The sequence below is a fragment of the Rhodnius prolixus genome, unplaced genomic scaffold (assembly GCF_049639745.1).
Source record: "Rhodnius prolixus isolate KJV_2025 unplaced genomic scaffold, Rpr scaffold_5, whole genome shotgun sequence".
In the NCBI taxonomy this organism is placed as follows: Eukaryota; Metazoa; Arthropoda; class Insecta; order Hemiptera; family Reduviidae; genus Rhodnius; species Rhodnius prolixus.
In genome coordinates, this window is record NW_027411624.1 from 14808771 (window position 1) to 14831176 (window position 22406).

The 22406-nt window shown below is 33.6% G+C and overlaps 1 protein-coding gene across 9 annotated transcripts in view; it reads right to left on the reverse strand.

The window, feature by feature from the left end:
• The window catches only part of Nep3 (M13 family metallopeptidase neprilysin 3), a 352598-nt gene that overhangs the window by 25338 nt on the left and 304854 nt on the right, over positions 1-22406 (reverse strand). For 8 of the 9 annotated variants that reach the window (XM_074135209.1, XM_074135208.1, XM_074135211.1 and 5 more), the window contains exon 2: positions 15926-16033. In XM_074135209.1, coding sequence (XP_073991310.1) covers positions 15926-16033 — 108 coding nt within the window. Of the gene's footprint in view, positions 1-14961; positions 15277-15925; positions 16034-22406 lie in introns of those variants that run through there. The other variant, XM_074135216.1, reaches the window with a different exon arrangement.

Below are 22406 nucleotides of genomic sequence, written 5' to 3' on the forward strand. Positions count from 1 at the left end.
GCTTATAATGCAAAATGCGTTGATTGTAACTAAATAAATGATTAAAAAAAAAAAAATTCTATAAAATTGTCTAAATTTTCTGTTTGAAGTCGGCCATGTACATTTTTAGGATAAATTTCTTTATATTTCCACTATTGATTCTATTCTAAATCTAAAGTAATAATAAAGGATAAACTATTAGATGTTAGGTTGTCATTAAACAGGGAAAAAAATAAATAAACCTATAAAAGGGTGTTTACTTATATAGGATGTAGGTGCTATAACTTTTAAACGAGAAAAGCTGTAAAAAAAAAGTTCAAAGAAAAACTTTTTCACAGTTTTCCATTAAAACTAGGGGTATTCCTTTTTTATTTTTCTTTATTAAGTACTTTTAGTTGAAGGACAGCTGAGATTTCTCGAATAATAAGGCTTATTGTGAGTGAACGTGAACTTGTTGTGATCAAGACATCAATGAAGGTTTTTAGAGTTTTTGTTGTGATCCTAAAACCTAAAAAGATCGAACTTCTTTGCTAGCAAAAATCTTATTTTTAAATAAAAAAAAAAAAATTATTGAAATATACAACTGCAGGTTTGATTACCTCCTGCAACAAGGAAAGTAGATAGCTGGATGTGACATGAGAGGAGTCGTAAAGCCCACCTAAACAAAATAGGTATTACTTTACTCTTTTTTTCAGTAAATTTTTAGAGAAGTAAATATTATTATATACTACACAATTAATTGTCTTTCTTATTGAACAGTAAGGTTATACCAACTATGTAAATATCTAAAATATTTTGGTGTTAACAAAAGATGGCTCTCGAATGAATCAATTATTGGATTGTCAGGAAGAGGAAAAGATGTAAGTTAGTCAATGAGAGGGTTAGGATATGTTAAAAGGCGAAAGTAAAACTTCTTGAATCGGACAGAGATTAAATCTTAAGCCAAAGGTACTTATAGATCAGTATGAATAGTTCTGTTAAAGACGTTGCAAGGAGCATTTGTAATAACAGCCAGTAATGTTTGGAGTCCGTTAGATGTTGATATGTTTAGCTGAACTCCACAATTCGAATCCTTAAGTCCAAATAGGTTTCAATAGGGCGATGTTATAAGCTAGTACATTTGTTATTTAACAACAATTTTGATCGTCTGTCATGGGGATAGTCAAGGAAATTTCTTGTATAGTTTTTGTCTTTAAGTTGGCTCCATTTTAAAGGTTTGTCCATATAGAGTCGCAAGATAATGTACAGAGCCAGTACAAAGAGATGCAGTCCGATTGCAGTAAACTGTAACTGAACATGTGGCTCGCCATATATGTAAAGGTTTCATTCAAAGTTTTTATTTGCTTTTCTTTTTAACAATTTGAACTTTTCATTTAGGATGATAAATCTATTTGTTCTGAAGTCTCGTTTTTTTCTATATTTTAGCTTTTTCCAATGAATGTAACGTAGATCTCATGAAAACGTTTTAAGAGAATAAGTAATGATTTAAATTAATAATTTTAATACTCTTGTGTGCTACCGCTCACAATATGTTATATTACAAAGTATTTCCAAAGTATTGAAGCAAGAGGAAGAAATTAACTTGAAATAAAATAAATCATAAGACATTATTAAAATTTAAAAATTAGCTTTTGATTCGAATATATATTTAATAAGGGTATTTTCAAATAGGAGATGATGATAAAGATGGATAAGAGAAGAAGAAATTCGCCGGCAGTGGAAGAAGGGCAAGAATCATTCATTTATTTGAGACTGATTTGATTTTCAAGACGTAGGAAAGGGTCATGGTAAAGAAGGTAAGGGGTAAGGGTGCCGTTGTAGAAGAACTTGCTGAAGGAGAACTGGACAGTGCGGGGACGGGTGCCAATAACCTTGACAATTTAATTTAGAAGTATAAGGAGCAAAAGGGCTTGAGAAGGGTCCTTGTAGGGAAAGGACGGCGGGCCGCACTACGCTGGCAGTGTGCCACATCTTCACCGTGTTTGCTTGATTCCCTGGTTCACCTGTTTTCACCATCTCCATCTCATTTTCACATTTTCCGCCTCCCTCGTTTCCCAGCCTTCTACCTTTCTCAACACGCTCCACTCTTGTCGAAACACATCCATATTATAACATGCTTACTGGAGAAAACAAAGACTGTCATTTTCAATTTCAGCTTGTCATAGTACAAGATTTCTCTGCTTAAAGCTTTCCCCCCCCCTTTTTTTATACATTTTTAGGCGCATTTTTAAAGAAATAAATCCGATTTCCTTGGTTTAACAGCGTTTTCAGAAACATTTTCCACCCTCTTAAGTTTTAATCAACCAGGTTTGTTTTAGGTCACCTTGTTATTAATTTGCCTGAATTTAGATTCTACTGATATTGACGTAAACTGAGGCAGTCTGAGTTTGTTATAAATTAGGAACCGTAATGTTTTTTTTTCGGTCAAGAGCGTGGCTTTGTCAGTGGGAGATCCCCAGTTCGCATCCCGCGTATCGCTAGTTTTTATTTAAAGCATGAGCCCCGCCTGAAAAAATAGGCAATTACTTTACTTTTACATGAGTGTTTAAAGCTGAAATAAATTATTCTGTACAGACCTAGTTACTTCCGTTTCTTAAATTTGGAATTAGTTTTATTCAATATAATTGAATACAAGTTCAATTCAACTTGAATAAAAGTTAATCGGCGAAGAAACTCACTCTAATTTTCACTTTGAGGATTGAATGAAGTAGTAAAAACATTGTGCATTCCATGAAGTAAAAGACAGCTTCCACTGGTCCGTAAATGTAAAGCGTAAATGTAAATGTAAAGCGTAAATGTAATTGAATCGGTTATTGCAGAAACAACACATGTGACATTTCGGCCATTTTGGTTTTTTTCACATTATTTCATAATTTGAGCCTTAACGCACATCTTAGAGCAGAAATAACACATCTGCAGTAGTTTAAACAGTCTTAACGGCCGTGTAAATATTTCATTTAGTACAGAAAGAACTCATATGCTGCACAAGTGTTGTTTCTGCAGTCACCTGAGAAATCGTGATTTTGTAACTCGTTTCTGCAATAACCGATTCTAATTGGCCACCATTATTTTCAGTTCAATCATGATTGTAGCAGGGATCTCAAGAGAAAGAGCTAAGGCAACATATCTTGTTGTGGAGTCCTTTAAAGGATTTTTAAGGCAGCTATTTATTTTGTAACTAAGGGTGACTTCTTTGTAATTTACGCCAACAGCGAAGATAGGTTGAGGGCAATCAAGGTTTGCCAATGTTTCTATGACTGACTGTTAAGTTTTCTTTCAACTTCGAGGCTCTAAGATTTGAGGCTTGATCCTTGTATTGATAGGTCCTAATTACTCTTAAAGTAATATTCTCCAGTTTAAATAAATCAGGCAATAATCAATCAATTAAATGGCCTCATCCTAGAACTGTAAGAAAAATTATCAATTTTGTATTTAAAAGACGCTTTTCTATTAATCACATTCAGTTATGAGAATTTTTTGGTACGAACTCCAGATCTAACATTAGATAAAAAACATAACAATAGCTTATAGTATTCAAAACAGGAAACAGGAAACCCGGAACATTCATAAAAATAAAAATGGTAAACATAATTCATAGTACAGGATATGGAATTAAAACAAATAAATATTTTTTGCCCAACTTTGGACAAAATAAATAATAAAATGACGGCACAATAAAGGAAGTAGAATTATATAAATTTAATTTTATCTAAAGATTAATTTCTCAGTGACATCCTGTTTAGAAGGAAACAACATAATCTCTAATCTATCAGACACCAAGCTTCTTTAATCCTATAATGAACTAATTAATAACAAACAATAAAATCCGATCATCCAACGCTTAATGGAGTTTCTAAGGAATTAACTCTAACTAGACAAGAGAAAGAGCTTACTTATTACGGGATGCCTTGGAATTAACCTTCAACTCTTTTATTTTCTGTCTTAAGGAGGAAATATGGCTATTTTCTGTTCCTACTGCTTCTTAGATAATCAGGAGATGTCTCTTTTTCCTTTTTGTTCATTACCTGAGTTTGCAGGATATCTAACGCGAACAAACTGAATGACAGGTCCACTGACTGTGTATTGTTTCAGGACTGGGAGACTGAATGAGATCACGAATATTTTTCTTTTAGACTTCAATCATCACGATCCTAACTTTCTTAAACTTCCTTTTGTTATCTTTTCTTTTGCAATGAACTTTCACTATGCTTTTTTTTCACATTAAACTTTTATTCTTTATTTTTTACTTTACTAGCTTTTACTCGTGCATGATGCGAGCAGAATTGTATGGTGAAGATGTAGTTTAATATTTGTGAGAACACATTTATTCCAAAATGTTTAGAAGTTCCTAGAGAGAATAGCATGAACAGCATATTGGGCAACCTGCTTCATAGCTGTCACCATCTCTTCTTTATTTGATGACGGCTAGTAAAACCTCATTTTTTATCTATTTATTGTATTGACGTACGAGGTCTGTAAATTAAGTTATGAGACTGATTTTCATCAGAATTTTTTCTCTTCCCGAAGTTGGAATGGTGACATTGATACCAAATGGTTTAAGAAGGATGGTTATTTTCATTCAGCCGACAAGGTGCTTTGACAGAATAGACTGTTTCGCCAGATCTTATAGAGTCAGCATTGGTATTATTAAATGTGACACAAGAACTCATCTTACTGAAGTAAACTAACTGCTTCCATTATTAAATATTTATTAAATTTTTTTAATAAAAAGAATTACAATTCTATATTGTCACCTTCAAAATAACTTCCTTCTGAAGCCACACAGCGCTGGAGACGTTTCTTCCACTCCTCATAGCAGTACTCGAACTCCGATACTGGAATAGCCTTCAGCTGGTCGGTTACAGCCGTTTGAATTTTTTCGACTGTCCCAAAATGAGTTTCCTTGAGGTGATTTTTCAATTTCGGGAAGAGACTGGTGACGAGTCTTAGGTGTTTGAGCACGACCCAGAAACCAAGCGCCAGAGCATGGAGTGGCACACTTCAACCTCTCCAAGGCCCAAAAAAGCAAGGATGGCGAAGTCGAAGATCAAATGAATGCTGATTTATTTTTTCGATATCCACAGAATCGTCCACAAAGAGTTTCTACCTCAAGGTCAAACGGTCAATCAACACTTTTATCGAGTGGTTCTTGAAAAATTTCGAAAAAGGGTCATTCGTGTGAGACCAAACATCAAGAACAAGTGGGTGTTGCATGACGATAATGCTCCTTGTCACACAGCAATTTCAATAAACGAGTTTTTGGCCAGTAAAAACATTCCTGTGGCTCCTCAGCCTCCTTATTCGCCTGACTTGAGTCCTTGTGAATTTTTTCTCTTCCCGAAGTTGGAAAAATCACCTCAACGGAATTCATTTTGGGACAGTCGAAAACATTCAAACGGCTGTAACCGACCAGCTGAAGGCTATTCCAGTATCGGAGTTCGAGCACTGCTATAAGGAGTGGAAGAAACGTCTCCAGCGCTGTGTGGCTTCAGAAGGAAGTTGTTTTGAAGGTGACAATATAGAATTGTAATTCTTTTTGAATAAAAACATTTTAAAAAATCAGTCTCATTACTTAATTTACAGACTTCGTATACTCAAAAAAAATATTACCGTAGAAATTGTATAGTGCCAAGTATACAAGACAGGGAAATGTAACTCGTTCTGTTCATAAATTTATTACAGATGCACATAAAATACAGGTTTCAAGCTATACATTATACATAAAATAATATACTAATACATAAATAATTATACTGGCACTGGAGGCGGCACTATAATAATCCCTAGAATTAATTCCCCAACTTGGACAAATTTATAGATATAATATCCCAAAATATATAGCCGACATACTTCTAATATTATTCCCCTTTAATATTATATGGTATAACATTAAGTAAATGATAATTTTAAAGGGAAAGTTAATTTAGCCTAAAATAATGTTACAGTTTGGTACGGTGTTCGGCCAAAGTAGACATGTTTAATAATCCGTATATACCTGGAATAGCTGTAATTAATAAATTCCAATTTAATTTTAGTTTAGGAGAGAAAGAGGGAGATGATTATACGGAAAGTGTAATGGTGTCACGGAATGGTGACATTGATACCAAATGGTTTAAGAAGGATGGTTATTTTCATGAAGCCGACAAGGTGCTTTGACAGAATAGACTGTTTCGCCAGTAAACCATGATCTTATAGAGTCAGCATTGGTATTATTAAATGTGACACAAGAACTCATCTTACTGAAGTAAACTAACTGCTTCCATTATTAACCTTTGTGATCAAAATTAATTACTAATCATCAATTATCTTTATCATTTTAGCATTAAGAATAATCTATAGCAGGGGTAAGCAACCTTTTTAATCAATGGGCCAATTTAAATTTTATTTTTTTTTGGCGGGCCGCACATAGATTAACTCTTATTAATAATGTACGAAACTTCGTACGAAACGCATCGCGTCCGTATTGCATGTTTGAACAAGTCACCGACAAGTGTGTATCTCGTCACAAAAAAATCGCGCAGACGCGGCGCGTTCGTATTGCATGTTTAAAAACGTCGTCGACAAGTAACTCGCCATAAAAAAATATTTCGGTTTAGTATGTACTACCATTTTATTATAATTAATTTTATAACAATATATTGATGGGAGAAAGTCGATAAAATAAATTCAATTTTAGAAATGCTTGGCGGGCCGCGTGTTGCTCATCCTTGATCTATAGTATTTTAGATTTTATGAACAAAAAGTAAATTATGTCTATCTATTTAAAGATATTCTTCTTTATGCTTTCTTTCAAATCTTTTTGAGATAATGTTACTATAAATAAATTTAATGTCTTAATACAAATAAACAAAAACATGAAAGATAAATAGCACAGCGGATACTTGTCAATAAAAAGAGATAGATTTATTTTACATTGGGAGCTGAAAAAGAGAACAGTTGTTAGGTTACGGGGGACACTAAAATGGCCGTTATCAATTCTCTAGGGTTCTAGAACAACATTCTTGGCTGTAGATTGGTCCGATTCTTCAGAAAATGGATCAACTTGAATGCATAGAGGTGTTCGAAACTCAGTTCCAATCAAAGAAACCAAAACGGGATAAAATTATCCAAACAGTAACTGTTATAGAACAATTTTCATTTATGATCATTTACCTGCGATACAAACCTTATGCATATAAATGAAGTTTTGTTTAAACCTGTATTTAACTAAGCTTAATATGCTTAAATGATAAGAAATTGAAAAGAATTAGTGGGCAAGACCATTTATGCGTGAACCAATATCTTGCTGGCATTGTTCGAAGAGCTTAAATAAATTATCTCTGTTTAAAAGTGCGAACTTTCATAACTTTACCAATTTAACCAGTTAAGAGCAGAATTTAGTTTTAAAAAAACCCACAGTGTGCGAAATTAAAATCAGACAATGATGTGCACACACGTTGAACGCAGGGCAAAACAACCAAAAGTTTACAACGTCCGTAATAGTCACTGCAAGCACTTTTTCTGCAACCTCAGGGGCTTGAGATTACAGAGCATTCTGTGCATTTCAAAATCTTGCACCTCTTCACGTATGCATTGCCTAGTTAACTAGGGACGCAAGAGCTTTGAATTCTGTGCAAAATGAAATCATGCTCGTACTGAGGTCTGAACTTCTATCTAAGGCAAAAAACGGCATTGCACAAGGGTTGGGAGCTTTTATTTGTGTGCCTAATTCCCAATCTCTAATGCGGAGACCAAACATGTGACAATCACTTATCATTTGGCTGACTCCTTCCACCCCCCTCCATATAAAATATTTGGCAGTTCTGTTGGTAAGATAAAGGAAACATCCCTCCAAATAATATTCTTATTGTATTTTAATAAAATTTATAGTTTTTTTAGTTAATGACAATTTTATATTTTTCACAACGAGTATACACGTCGAACGCACCATAATAGAGATTTGGTTTGATATATACAAGTCAAACACGCTTACCTGGTTAAAGTAAAATTACACCAACCAATTTTAATGAAATTATTATTTTTGACAGCACAGCCGGCTGGTAATCGTGACTTTTAATTCTATCCATTCCCACTTAGCCCCTAATCATTAATTTAACACCTGAATTAACCACTTGCTTTGAACTGAGTTTAATACACACTTAATCAAACGAATGTTTTATTTGGAGCAGTTTAATTTTCATTGAAGCACATTTAGCATATGTAAACTGAATTACGATTCGCACTTCTAAGTTTACCCTTTACATATTATTTTTTAAATCAAGCATTTTAAAAATTATTGTTACTCAAAATAAAATTGAAAAGCTAGCCAGCTGACTAGCCGTAAATTGAATGCATCATGGGAAATTTAACCTCGTGAGTTTGTTACTTCCAAATTCTTTAGAAGGTGAAAGATATCAATTTATTAAGGAAGTTTCTGCATTTTTAGCCGCTGAAACATTAAAATCTTTTCAGTTTTTTTGTCATGAATACAAAACTTTTCACGCATACTATAGGTCTATACCTTTCAGTATAGGCAAAAATTTTCAAGCGTAAGAGGTAATGAAATTCATGCAATACATATATTCCAGAAAATTAACAAAAATTCTTATATTATAGAACCTTACATAAAATCAGCGACAGTACAGCATTTTCTTAAGTATTATCATGAATATTTAATTTCAATAATCTCATTTTCTAGACTTGGATTGGATATTTTATACTTTTGCCTTAACAAAAAGGGTATGGAGAACAATGGGTACCCTGTCCTTCCCTGTTAGTTCGCAGAGACATTTACTGAATCAAAATGAATTTATTGTACGTCCCTATTGTGCTTATTGTAGCAATAGACTGGAGAATAGTAAAATAATCGATCACTGCATCTAAAACACTTTAATGGAAAAAAGAGAAAAAGGAAAAAAAGAATAGTAAAAATAAATTAGTAGCTTAAACAAGTTTTGAATCTCGGAAAATTAAAAGAAAAATCCTTTTGCCTTTTGTTTTCAATTCCAAAGACTTTTCATTAAGACAGTTCGTTTTCCCTCTCTCTCTGGTTAATTTCTGTGAGTTTTTTTTCAACTTGCCCATTTCCTATACTTCTCTTTTTTTTTCGCTTTTCCTTTCTTTGCAATTACTTCTGGTGAAATTAAATGCACAGTTTTTCTCTTTCAATTATTTACAGTTCCGTTTTAAGAAAAGGTAGAGTAGTAACTCAACACACTCTATTTTTTGACTTTATACTGGAAATGGTCTTAGTTACATGTTTCATCTATATTTGATTTAATATTAAACTCTGAAAACTTTGAAATACCATGCAGCTCTCAATTTGTTAGGAGCTTTGAATACTGTTTCGGTTGCTTGGTCCCCTGGTCACTCTGGGATTCCGGTTAACGAACTTGCTGATGAAACAGCAAAGGAAGGAGCTGCGATGATAACAATGACCCCTTTAGTCCATTATCCCTGTATCCTATTGACGTTGTAGAAAACAGAGGTGGAGAAGTGGATTTTGAAGGAACATCGGAAACGGTGGAGATCCCGAGCTGACTGCCGTCAGGCTAAGGAAATCCTTGGCCTGTCAAAAACGGCTATAGTTGGTTTTAGCAGGTCCCGGATCCGCCAGTTGGTTCAGGTGTTGTGAGTGGACATGCGAATTTAGCGTACCATCTTTTCAAATGCGGCCTTACCCAGTTTCGCCAATTTGACTGGCTGTGGTGAGTCCAATGAGACTGTGCGGCACTTCGTAGAGGTGTGCCCCGTTTATTCTAAAACTAGATTCCTCATCTTCGGAAGGTCAAATGTCTCCCTACCGGAGATTGTAGCATCTGGTAATCTTAACGAACTCTCTAGGTTTATTCAGTGCACTGGGCGATTGAGTCGCCATGCTCCCTAGTGTCCTGTTACTACTTTATTAGTTTATTGTATAGGCATCTGGCAACTTTTAGCCGGATTTGTTTTTAAAACCCGGTATCTCTCATGAGATGAGCGGCGAGCAGGGAACAGTGGGCATTTTGGATTGCCTGCGTTCCTTCCCCTTTTTGGTGGAACCGCCCTTTTAATACAAATCTACAATCTACAAGTTCTGAAAACTTTGAAATACCAAACTTAAGCTTTCTGCATTTTTGTGTTTTCTAACGGACTAATTTGTGAGGACCTCACAGAGATTCCAAGGATCTTAAAATAGAGACAGAGAAAAAAAAAACTTTATTCTAGTTAATTGTAATCCTGGTAAAGGGCCTACCATTGTCAGACCCTTTATTTGTGCTTAAAAAGGGTTTCTGACAAAAATTTAGCGACCAAACAGGAGGATTTTTAGCGTACTTGGGAAGCATGCAGGCTAAGTAGGATAGGTTAAATAGGGATCAGACTTTTAACAAATGTAATCTGAAACACATTTTATCTCTTGGTGAATAATGAAGCCCTTATAATCGTTAATTATATTTGTCCCTTTTTCTTTTTTTGCATCTTTGACTAATTAAAACGTTATTACATTGTGCGCATGTCTGTAAAATGAACATTTGCTGATATGATTCATTTTTAGAATAAAAATGTTGTCAGCTTCTATCTATTTCTTTATATCTATTTCCTTTAAACTGATTCATTCAATACCTCCATTTCTCTCCTACGATTTCTATGTTATTTTTAAAAGATTACCAAGAAGCCCCTCTCTCGTCTATCTTTGTGATCCAGGGTTTTTGAACGGTATGTCGAGACTAGACGGATCAAAATACTAATGTAGTCACAGTTTTATCAGCCGCCTTGTTATCAAATAGCTGGCTATCAAGCTGCTTCCAAAGTCCAAAGAAGTTTGTGTTAATAGCCACAGTGTTTCGCCTTAATGTGGCTGTTATGTCATTATCTGATGATTTAGCAGGAAGCTAATAGGTATACGAATACATATGTAAATGATAAATTGCCACTAGAATTACGGCTGATCTGTTCTGACTGAAGACCAAATATTTTTATCTTATTTTCAAAATGAATATGAGTCCTCGTCGGATGTACCTTACAGGACTAGAAATGCTTTTTTTTTTGGAACGATTTTGCAACTATTCCTTCGTCATTGCCTCAGACTTGCAGTTAAACCAATGATGCCATCGTTCTGAATGCCTAGTTTTCTCAGACTTTAACCAATGACAGTATTATCAGGATGGAAGCTAAGACATTACATTTCTCGTACAGTTTCCTGTTGGAATGTTCAGAGGATACTGCTAGTACATCCGCACCATATACCCTGCAGTTTATTCGCTGCAGTTAACCTGACTAGAACTTTATTTCTAGGGATTTCACGATTGATTTTCCAAAACTTGATAAATCTTTACTCTGCTTACTCAGTCAATCAGCTGCCTTTTCATTCATCAAGAAACATGCTCTACTACCGTGTTGAAAATTAATCAAAGTGTCGAAAGCTTGTTCATATCAAGAAACAATTTAATCATAGCGTAAATTACTGAGATAGTATTCTTACCTGTTTAAAAAAAAAATAAACCAATTATTTGATTTGATATGATTGCATTTAGAATGGCTAACGAGGTTTTCAGTGAAAAAAGATTGATCTAAATTTTGAGTTAGTCTTACAATCTTGACGCACTGTTCTATTTAGTTATATTTCTTTAGCTGCACAAAAGAGTACTAAATTTCCAAAAGCATTGTCCTAATTAGAATATAGATTGATTTAATTAGTCTTAAAAAAAACTACAAAAGCAAAATCAATATAAAAAAGAAAACCAAACTTTAAAACCAAAAAAGGTAGAGGATTGGGAATTATTGGATTTAAACTTGAATCAATTAAAGAGTACCGTAGCAATATTTTAAAAGCACTCGTAGTTTACATTGCTATGTTAGGGAAAATTTCCCCTTCGAAAATTTACAAATGTAAATACTTCCATGAATTTGCATAAAATGAATAGTAAATAGATTCTGGTTTAGGTTTAAGGTTTTGGCTTTAGTTTTTGATCATTGACCTCCGTGGGTCCAAGAAAGAGAATAAACTATGTAGAATAAACAAAGTGTCTGGAAACTGGCCAAGGGTGTTCGCTTGGAAAAGGTTAGTAAATCCCTTGTTTTAACTACAACATTCTATGAAGTTGTTGCAGTCAAGGTATAATATGATGCACAAGGGCTCAATTTACACTGTCTGTGTGCATTTATGTGATCTCTAAGTAATAAATGTTAGCGATATGACCTTACATATCATTTACATACATCTCTGTGGCGTATAATTATGTTACATTTTAGGTAAGTTACCAAAATTACACAGAGAGCAGCTGATAACCTCCAGGCTAACCTGGCCTGCGAGCCAGAGGAGGCACCTTTGGAGGCACAGCACATGCTTCACAAGTTGAGTAAAGTGCATTATTTGATAAATTAAGGAATAAGTTTGATCCTTTACATGAAAGATATTGATCACTTAAATATGTGGCAGGAGGTTTCCAATTTTTTTGGTAATTAAACGCAACTCTCCCAAAATTACCAAATAATTATTAAACTTTCTTGTTTGTAACAGATGTAAAATTAATTTTTAGCCATTTTGTGTATGCTTGGGAACATCTATAGCTCTTAACATTTGATTTTACTGAGAAAAATCACTCGGAAAACGACTTATTTCTCGATATTAAGAAAAATACTAGCGTTACTGCCTTGGCAATATTTTTAGTAGAAAGGGGATGAAAAAATACAAAAAAATGACCTATCGCGTGCTCATCTTTCTCTTTGATAACAAGTTAAAAAATTGAAATATGATTAATAAATACCAGATTTTGAAATGGCCTAGCACCTTTAATTTAGAAGATATCGAATTGGGGTTTCCGGTTTCTTTCATAACTTTTTATACTCTTTAAAACTGTGTATATGAAAATGGGAGTCAACTGCAAACCCTCACTTTTGGTCGCGCGTCAGCCCGCGTATGCGGGCAGGAATCTAAAATCAAGTCACATATTCTGAAACTAGAGGCGACGGGCAACAAATTTTTCCTCTACCATTTTTTGCTCAGATTAAGCATCTATGCATGAAATGCATTTGAGCCGTCTTAAAATGAACATCCTTTATAAAACATTAGGCTGCTTATCAATCTATGGGTTTTAACTAATCGGTAAGAGAAATTACATAACACCAATATCACTAAACTATTTGAACATCGCCCTTCACCGACTCTAAACTTGAAGCGCTTAGAAGTGAGAAGCTTTGAGATTGAGCTAAACAGCGATCAAGAAATCATTATTATTAATAGAACATTGTTATTCAAACTATAATGAGCACTTAATTAACTAGCTAATTAAGATGTTTAATTAACTGTAAATTAATTTGACATTAGCTAACTTACAAAGGCTTTTGTTTCACTTTTTAATTGTACCCTTTCACAACTTTCACTTGATTGTAACATTTCACTAAAGTAAAGGTGTATAGAAAACATTTAAAACGTAATTGCTGGCTCAAAGTATTGGAAATAGCAGCAATGTTTTGACTGTATTTAGAAATAACCCGCAAGGGATGATTTTCGTATGCAATCACTTTGGGTGTAGCAACCTCACGGGTACCTGAGCTCAGTTAACACCATGCGAATTTAACCAGAACAGTAAACACTACATTCAGGGTACATTAAACATAAAAACGTTCATTACAATTAAGATTAGGGAAGTTCAAAAATATTTAAAAATATATCCTAAATGAATAATTTTATTCTTACAATGCCTTAAAGAAAAAAAGGAAGAAGAAAATACATTTTTCCCAAATTCTTACCTTTGGAGGCTGTAATAATTTAAAGATTATAATAGTTATCCATTGTTTGCCATAAAAAAGAGGAAAATTATATATTATTTAATAACAAAAACTATGACGATAATATCTGCTGACATATTAATTATCATTGCATATCATTAATTTCTATTTCAAACTACCTGGCCTAGAACTTTAGACTTAAGATAGACAAAGAATTATGTAATTGCAAGGAAAAACGACTGGAAATCCCGGTTTAATGAGCCAGCAATAAGTTTTGCTTTTCGGGCTAAAGAGATAAGCTTTCTGCCAGCTTCATTTCTCTTTGATAGAACTTTCTATCACTGAAGCTCCGCAATCCCAAGATCGTTTGATCGAGAGTAAGAGCGAGTGAGTGAGGAGGTAAGCAATGAAATGGATGTTCGGTCAATAATAACGGAGAGAGTGGTCATGTACATCTGAAGTCCTGGACTAAATGACAAGAGAACGGTAACACTAATCTTCAAATCAATTTAGCTATAATTATTCCTGAAGTTTCTTTACCATCCATTTGACTTCAAGAAGTTGTAGGCAATGACCATACTGCAAAATATAAATTAAATAAACTTCGCTGAATTAGACTAATTCGACGCACTAATTCACAGAAAACGAAAAAAAGAAAAAATGTTTTGCATCAAATCATTACAAACTTCTTTTAAAAACATGAGGAATACTAAACGTTTAGTTCGCATAAAGGCAACTGATCTGACCAACAACCGCCAACATTGTGCTGCTATCTAGAAAACAGTTTTGACAAGAAGTGATATTAAATCACATGAATTCAAGATTTTCCTTGTGCACTAAGCTTAGGTTCCTTGAGTTAAGGATTTCATTGAATTAAGGATAAGTTCTTTTACAACTTTTAAGTATACAGTGACGCTGAATGTCGGCCTTTTTATGAACTATGGACTCAGCCAAAATATAGATTCAAATAGAAATATACAGTAATGTTTTTAAATTTTTCAACTTTGATAAATGTATTCTGCCAAGAATTGCCCAAAATTAATACAAAATAAAAATAATTTAAAGGCACTTGCTTTCATGGAATATACAGGGCCTCTGGGCTGGTAAGAAAAGTGAAGTTACTAGAAGATACTATTTGAGCTTAAGACTTTGATATCCATCTCGATGACCCAGGGGAATATTAGCAAATAACTCCCTGGATTTTGCAACTGAGCTGCCTCAGCTAAATGTCTGAGAAATGCATCTTTAAGAAGAAAGAGAAACTTTAAGACATGAATAAGAAAATTTATTTACCCCATTTTTCTTACAGCATTTCATCGCAAACTATTACGTCTACTAAATTCTTGAATTATAAGTAGTTTTTCTTCAAAGAATATAAATAAATTAATTTGTTAACACAATTTGTGAAATAACTGATATTAATTGAAAACAAATGTCCTATTCTAAAATAAGTAATTCTTTTTAGTTTCACTACTTCCACTAGTTTTAGCTATTTTAACTACTAAGATGATTACTATTATTATTGTTTCAATTGCTTCTCATAACACTTACTGAGAACTTGCTCTCTCAATAGTTTTCGAATGTTATCACAATGTTCACTAAAAACAAAATGAAATAAAAAAAAAATCCTACAAGATTTTAAACTGTGCAAAGCTAATTTAAAGTGACAGGATTGGCACTGGTAACACAAATTAATCTCAATTGATCTGTTAGCTGCAACCTTGTGACATGTCACCATATATCAGCATCTAACAATATTGATGTGACAATTTAATAAGCAAACAACCTTGGTCTATCTTATAAACAACCAATAACAAATATATTACTTTTCATGACTGTAAAAAATAAAAAAGAATATTTTTTTTTAACCAAAAGTACTTATTTCTAAGTATAATAAATCAGTCAGTGTTAAGCAGGTTAAATATTGTAATTTAAAAAGAAATGGAACTAAAAAGAATTAAGATTTATTATTTAAAATAAAAATAAATTAGCATTTAAGTTTGTTGATGATCAACACAATAACAATTCAAGCAGGCAGAATGGTGGCATCTTGATAATGTACACAAAATAAAAGGTACTTTGATTGAAAAACAATCTTTTGAGACAAAATCTCAAAGATGCTGATAATCATTGACCAAACTATTGATACTGCACATTTCAGCAGGACATTTCTGAAGAAGCCTTTAGTTGATCTTAATTGAAACTTAAATTGTTAAAAATAAAAGATATGTTCAATTTCCACAAAATGACCACTTACCGTGTGATACCTAATATGAGTGGCTGTAGTGGAGACTCCCTCAGTTAACTGCACTGACCCAATACTGCTAATATCTTCCTCAAAATCTGCTTTTTTATAGCGGGTCATCTGAAATAAATAAGACAAGAAATTTTATAATTTATATATTTCGTACAAAACTCCAAAAGATTCAATCTCTTCAATCTAAAATTCTTCGAACTATTGTGAACGCTCCATTTTATGTCTCCAACCTGACTATACACACTGACCTTAACATTCCTTTTGTAACACAAGTTGCTAAAACACGATACAGAAAACTCCAGTTCAATCTACAAACACATGCAAATCCTCTAGCTCAAAATCCTTCTTCTAGAACTCTTCCTGATAACCCGAACAAGACGCCTTAAAAGACAGTGGCCTCGTGATCTCCTCTAAGTGAAAAGAGTGACTAATAGTCTAATGTTTTGGAATGTTACCACTGGGTAACTTCTCCACATGTTTGCTTCATTTGTTACTCTGTTATCATTGTTACTTGTAGCGCCAAAGCGCTGATTGTAGCACAAATAAACGCAAAGAACAAAAAAATATTTCGTAGTATAACTTAAAGAGGAAAGATCTAATTGATTGTGAGTGGTAAACTACAAGGACAAAGTCATAACGATTTCCTTCTTAAGATGGAAGCTTTAATTAGTGGACGTAACAGAGCTTGTTCAGTCTTTAAAAAAGGGAATCATCCTCCGCAACCTATAATTGTTCACCAGATTTGTTTCAAGCGTCCTAAGATGTTCTTGCCTTCATTGATTGAGCAAGATAGTTTTGTGATGCGTAAAAACCGTCAAATCTGATTCTAATCTATTCTAGCTTTATAAAACCAATAAAAAATAAAGTAGACTATTTTTCCGGGCATGCTATACTTATAACTACCGAATTACGTGTCCTAGACGGAGGCAACTGAGGCAACTAGCAAACGTATTAAGTTATCATGCTAAACAATTAAAATCCAAGGTCTAGAGTCGAACTCAGTAAAACAATCCATCTTAACATTGCAAGCCTCCAGCTACTATGGCGCCCCTACTCTTACTTAAGCATTCATTATGTGGAAGTTTCAAATAATAATAATAAAAAAAATATTCGTTCTTTTTTGAATATAATTTAATAAATACGACTTTTGATATTTTTTAATTTTGGTTCATTTTAATTTAAAACGACGGACTTAGAGAGAGAGAAAATTAATAAAAAAAAGGCACCCTTTGAGCCTGCATCTTGGGATGCTGGGGTGGAGAGATTTATACTTTCCATTAGATGGTTTTCTGTACCGTCAATTTCAAACCACATTATTTCTTTAATAATATTATTTCGTTTAAACTAATAAGAAATATTAACGAAAAAAAATTTAACTATTTTATTAGGAAAAATTAATTTTTCGAATTTTAGAATGTTTGCGTATTTCAAAACAAAAATAAATCACCGTAAGTTCAAATTTGAGTGCCTCCATGAGACCCAGATAAAAAAGTTTTAGGCAAAATTAGCCATTCAGAAAAGCCACTTCATTGAATCGATTTTTTCAGTTGTTTTTGAGATTTGTTAGCGATGGCTTTGGAAAATGGCTTCCAATATTTTTTTAAAAAAACTTGGCTCTTATACAGTTCTAAAACTTTTATTCAAAACATTTTCCAAGTATAATTCAATTAAGGGCAATTTTAAAGTAATTGTTTAGTCAAAAAATTGGAATGGATTCCCTATAAATATAGTCTTAATATGATATTATTAAGTTAATTACAAATAATGGAAGCGAGAATGGAAATTTTGGAATATTACGGGCTTCATGCAAACGCCCACACGTAAGGGTTTACAAATATTGAATAATTAATTACACTCCGAAGTTTCTAGATGGGGCTTATATTACACAAAGAGCTCTTATTAATAGGCAATTCAGCTCAAAACTTTGTAATACACGCTAAGTTCCAAATAAACAATTATTTCTTGTTAAAACTTTTCATTTATACAAGCATGAATGAATTAAGAGTTTTGAAATTAAAAATAAAATAATAAAGAGTCAATCTTCTGTGTAGCTGCTGGCAGTTCTGGGAGCAAGAAATGTATTGTAACGAAGTTGACCTGAGCAGAGAAGAAAGGCCTAGATTGTTCTGGGAGTTGGCTTACCGAAGTCTATAACGGTCCACCACTGTGTAAACAAAAGGCCAGACTTTACCTGAGCTGGAGAAGAAAGGGCTAGATTGTTTTGGGAGTTTAGTGACCGTATCCTATAACGGTCCACCACTGTGTAAAAGCAAGCTAAGGGAGCGGCCCCATTTGGGGTGGGGGCAGTATGTAATCAGTGAGTCGCAGGTGGGAGTGAGACAGACGAAGTTGGAGTGGGGCAGTCGCAGTTGAAGTGAGGCAGACACAATTGTAGGTAGTGAGTTTTGACAGCAGTTTTGGGTCAGACAGAGTTTGAGAGAGTCAGTGTTACGGAGTGCTTCAGGGTTAGCCAGTTGGGCAGTTAGTCAGTTAGTGAGTAGAGCTTTGTTAGTGCAGCTGAGACTAGTGCAATTCAGTGCAGTGCGGACCAGTAGTCAGTCGTGGAACAGTTTTGTGGTGTTACGTAGTGAGTAAGTAACGGTAAACTGTTGTAAATGGTAAATGTAATGAATAGCGGTAGTTGCTAGTAAATGTTAATGTGTTAATAAATCAGACTACTTATAAGTTTAGCGAATTTTATTATTTATCGAACCCACTATTATTTAATAACTAGTGGCATTCATTAGTTGTAGTTGTAAAGTTTTTAGTAAAAGGACAAAACTTTACAGTATTAAGAATAGGTAATGGGATTTTCTGACTGCTGATTCTTCCTCTTAGAATTCTTCGAAGGATGCAAAGAAAATTCTTTTTTTCCCTTTGAGTCGAAGCATTGTGGAAGTTTTGGAAGCATTGAATCCGCTGGGCTCAGTTTTAAACAGCGTGTCTTCATCAAGAACCAGACGTCTTTAGAGGACTTCACTGTATTATCTTCTTGGAGGAATTTTACCTTTCTAACTGGAAGGTACGTCTAGTTCAATATTAGAAGGGGTATTAAAAATTAATTATTTACTAAGTTATTCTCTTGCATAATATCATCATGCATTATTTTTTCTTCATTAAATAACCAGGTATGTTTATCTGATGTAAACACTCATAAGTCATGACTTTCCTAGAACATAACCTTACAACAAGTTAACTCTACTTCAATCCCTTCCTCGAAAACTGCCTTAAAACATTTCTTTAGAGAAATGATGGAAGAAAAAAAGTTGGAAATATCTTTATGTGCGTGTCTATTGTATACAGGACAAGAATTTAAAGAAACTTCTAGAAGCCATTTTCAACGAAGTGGACACTCCATTGAGAAAGGAAATACTTCCAGCTGAAGAATTTACTAAAAACTCGATGTCCATCCTCCCCTTAACAGTATACAATAGGAAATACAGAAAAATGGCACATTATAGCGAACCTGTCCAATCCCATTTCCTCACGATAGAATGTTCCAGAATTTTATTTTATTTTTTTTAAATATAAGTTTGAAGTTGTTGGAGCTATTTTTTTGTACCATGTACAAACTAACAGACATGTACTTATGGTTGGCTGACCGATTTCAAATCAAAAACCTTGTCGCATCCTATTGTTGGCATCTAAGCGAAATGTCAAATGTAAACTTCATCTTTTAAAAAAATTTAATAAAAATAACATTTATAACAATGTTAATCTTTGCAGACACGATTTAGAAACGTGACTCATCATCTGTTACTGGTCTTTACTTAAGCAAATCTCCGCATTGAGCTAATTCCAATGGTTACCAGCGCTACAAGTGATTAACTAAAGTAAACGTTCGATTTACGTCATTTGAATCACTTTTGCAACTTGTTTTGTGCCCTTACTTTAACCTCAAGTGTTCTTGAGGAGAGAGATTCGTTCATGGGTTTTCGCCAAAATTACACGTCTTAAACGGGGCCAAAAATGGTAAGGAGCGCTAAAAAATCTTGATGCGCTAGGCTGCTTTTAAAAATTCATTAAAGGGAATAGAATAAAAATAATTAGCATTTACGAAGCAGAGAGAGTTCATAGTTTCACTACACAATATCTCTCATCACTGTACATTGAATGCAAGTCACATTCAGTTATCATTGCGTTATTAATAGGAAGGAATAAACTTGTATGCAGCGCTGAAGATGTCCTTATCTCATGGAAGCCACGAAGAAGAAAGTAGAGAAAGAGACACTCTTACCTCGTGGCAGTCATGGAGAAGAGAGAAGTGAAAGAGGCTGCAGAGTAACTATTCTTTTAAAAAAGATAGAGCTGGTTTTATTTCCATTTTTATACATTGGTAAATTGTGTCTAACCAACAGTAACTGTGCATACCAACCAATACGTTGGTTTTTTCCAGCCCTCGAAAACAACAGATGGTTAATGCGCAAAAAGACCTCTAATACAATAAGTAAATAAATAACTCTTAATATAAATTTTGCTATTATTATTATTATTTGTGTTTGTAAGCAAATTAACACTGGATAGAAGACTGTATATGTAAATTATTGGTATGCATATCTAGTAAAGTGATACTGCGGTTGATTCAGACACTAGACGGTAAATTTGTTTGTAGGTTAGATTTGAATATTAATTGTTATTTGTGTGACAAATTTTATATATATTATGGTTTATTTTGGAGCATATATTTATTTATATGAAGAAACAATTTAAATAATATTTTAATACATCGAATTTCAGCTCTTAATAAGCTGTATGGGAATGAAAAAAGCTGAATAGTTGCTTATGTGAACTGCATTACTATGTTAGACTTCATAATTAGACAAAAATTATTTTTTTCATTTTATCAAGTACAATATAAGAAAACATTTTATGCAATGTTCTTTAGTTAACGATTAGTATTTCTGAAGATTGTCGGGAAGAATAATTGAGAACCGTTAGGTAGTGGTTAAGATTCTCTAAACATGTTTAGTTCTAGTCTTCGAAAAACTATATAAGAGCAAGGCTTATTTTACAAAAAGAGAAGCAGGCGTAGTCAAAATTTAGGGTGGTTTGCAGCCCCAAAATTGGAAAAAGTTGAGGAGTTATGCTGCAAACAAAATAAGTTGCAGTAAAAGGGAGATATGCTGCCCGAATTGTTAGCAAATTTAAAGTATTAGGTTTGTTAATTCTTTTTTCAAATTATATCAACACATTTATTATTAAATGTGCTTTATTAATTATTTTGCCACTTTTCGAAGGAGTGCAATTCAATCCTCACTAGATCTTTTAGAAGAGAGAGAAGTCTCCAGAAGAACTGGAAATAGAAAATTAATTGAAAAGGCTGCATAAATGAGCAAGTACTGAGCAAGACAGTAACGAAAATGAAGTCGAAATCTCTACACTGATTACTCTATCCCTGATTAGGGATGAAAAAAAAAAGTAAAGTAATCGCCTATTTTTTCAGGCGGGGCTTAACGTCCAACTACCAATTAGGTGTCGTGGACGGAGGCGTCTAGCAAACATACTTTACTATTTCTCATTTTTAAACATTAAATAAAATCCAAGGCCTATGACCGGGAATCGAACCCAGTACCACAATACATTTTAGCTTCGCAGGTCTCGCCTCTAACCGCTCGGCTACCGTGGCGCCTGGATTAAGGATGTAATAAACATCTAAATATAAAATCGATTATATATCCAGCAATTCAGACCTAATAACTTTGCCAACAATTAATGTCATTCTTTGGCACCGTCCTTTTTATACTTTTCTCGCTTAGTTTAGTTTGAATTGTAAATTTAAAATGATTGAAGAGAAATAAGAAAACAAAACAGACTACTGAAATTTGTAGTGACCTAAAGTAGTGATAGTTTTTATTTTATTAATAACGAAAGATTGAGTAATATTAATAAAATGTTTACAATGTTATCGAAATAGTTTCTCAACTTCTGTGACAGAAATAATACAAGGTTACTGCGGCTGAAAAAGTCATTTAGAGGTGGTCGAGATGAGACCACAGGTAGGCTAACCGCAAAATATTGGTAAAATGATTATAGTGGCAACTCAGCGCGCTCATAATTCAGTCTAATTTTCGCTCTGTGACCCAGCGGTTTATATTTATCCTTCTTTCTCTTGGGAAGAATGGGCATTTTTGATTGCCTGCGTTCCTTCCCCTTTTTGGTGGAACCGCTCTATTTTATCCTTCTTTCTCTTGAAGATGATAGTTTTGCTATTGCATCAAATTGGCCCGTTTGAAAGAGATATTCAAACTCTTAAAAAGAATGTAGATATGTATGTCATGTCCATTACAGCGGTGACACTAATTGCACGGTTGGTACTGATTTTTTGAAATGAAAGAAAAACTAAAAGAAAATAAATAGGTCAGGAAAAGAAAAGTAATTCTAATCTTTCACCAACTTACATCATATTTTCACATCGTATTTTTTAAAATAAAGATGAACTTCATACAGTAATCCCAAAAAATTAAAGAATTCAATTGTAATA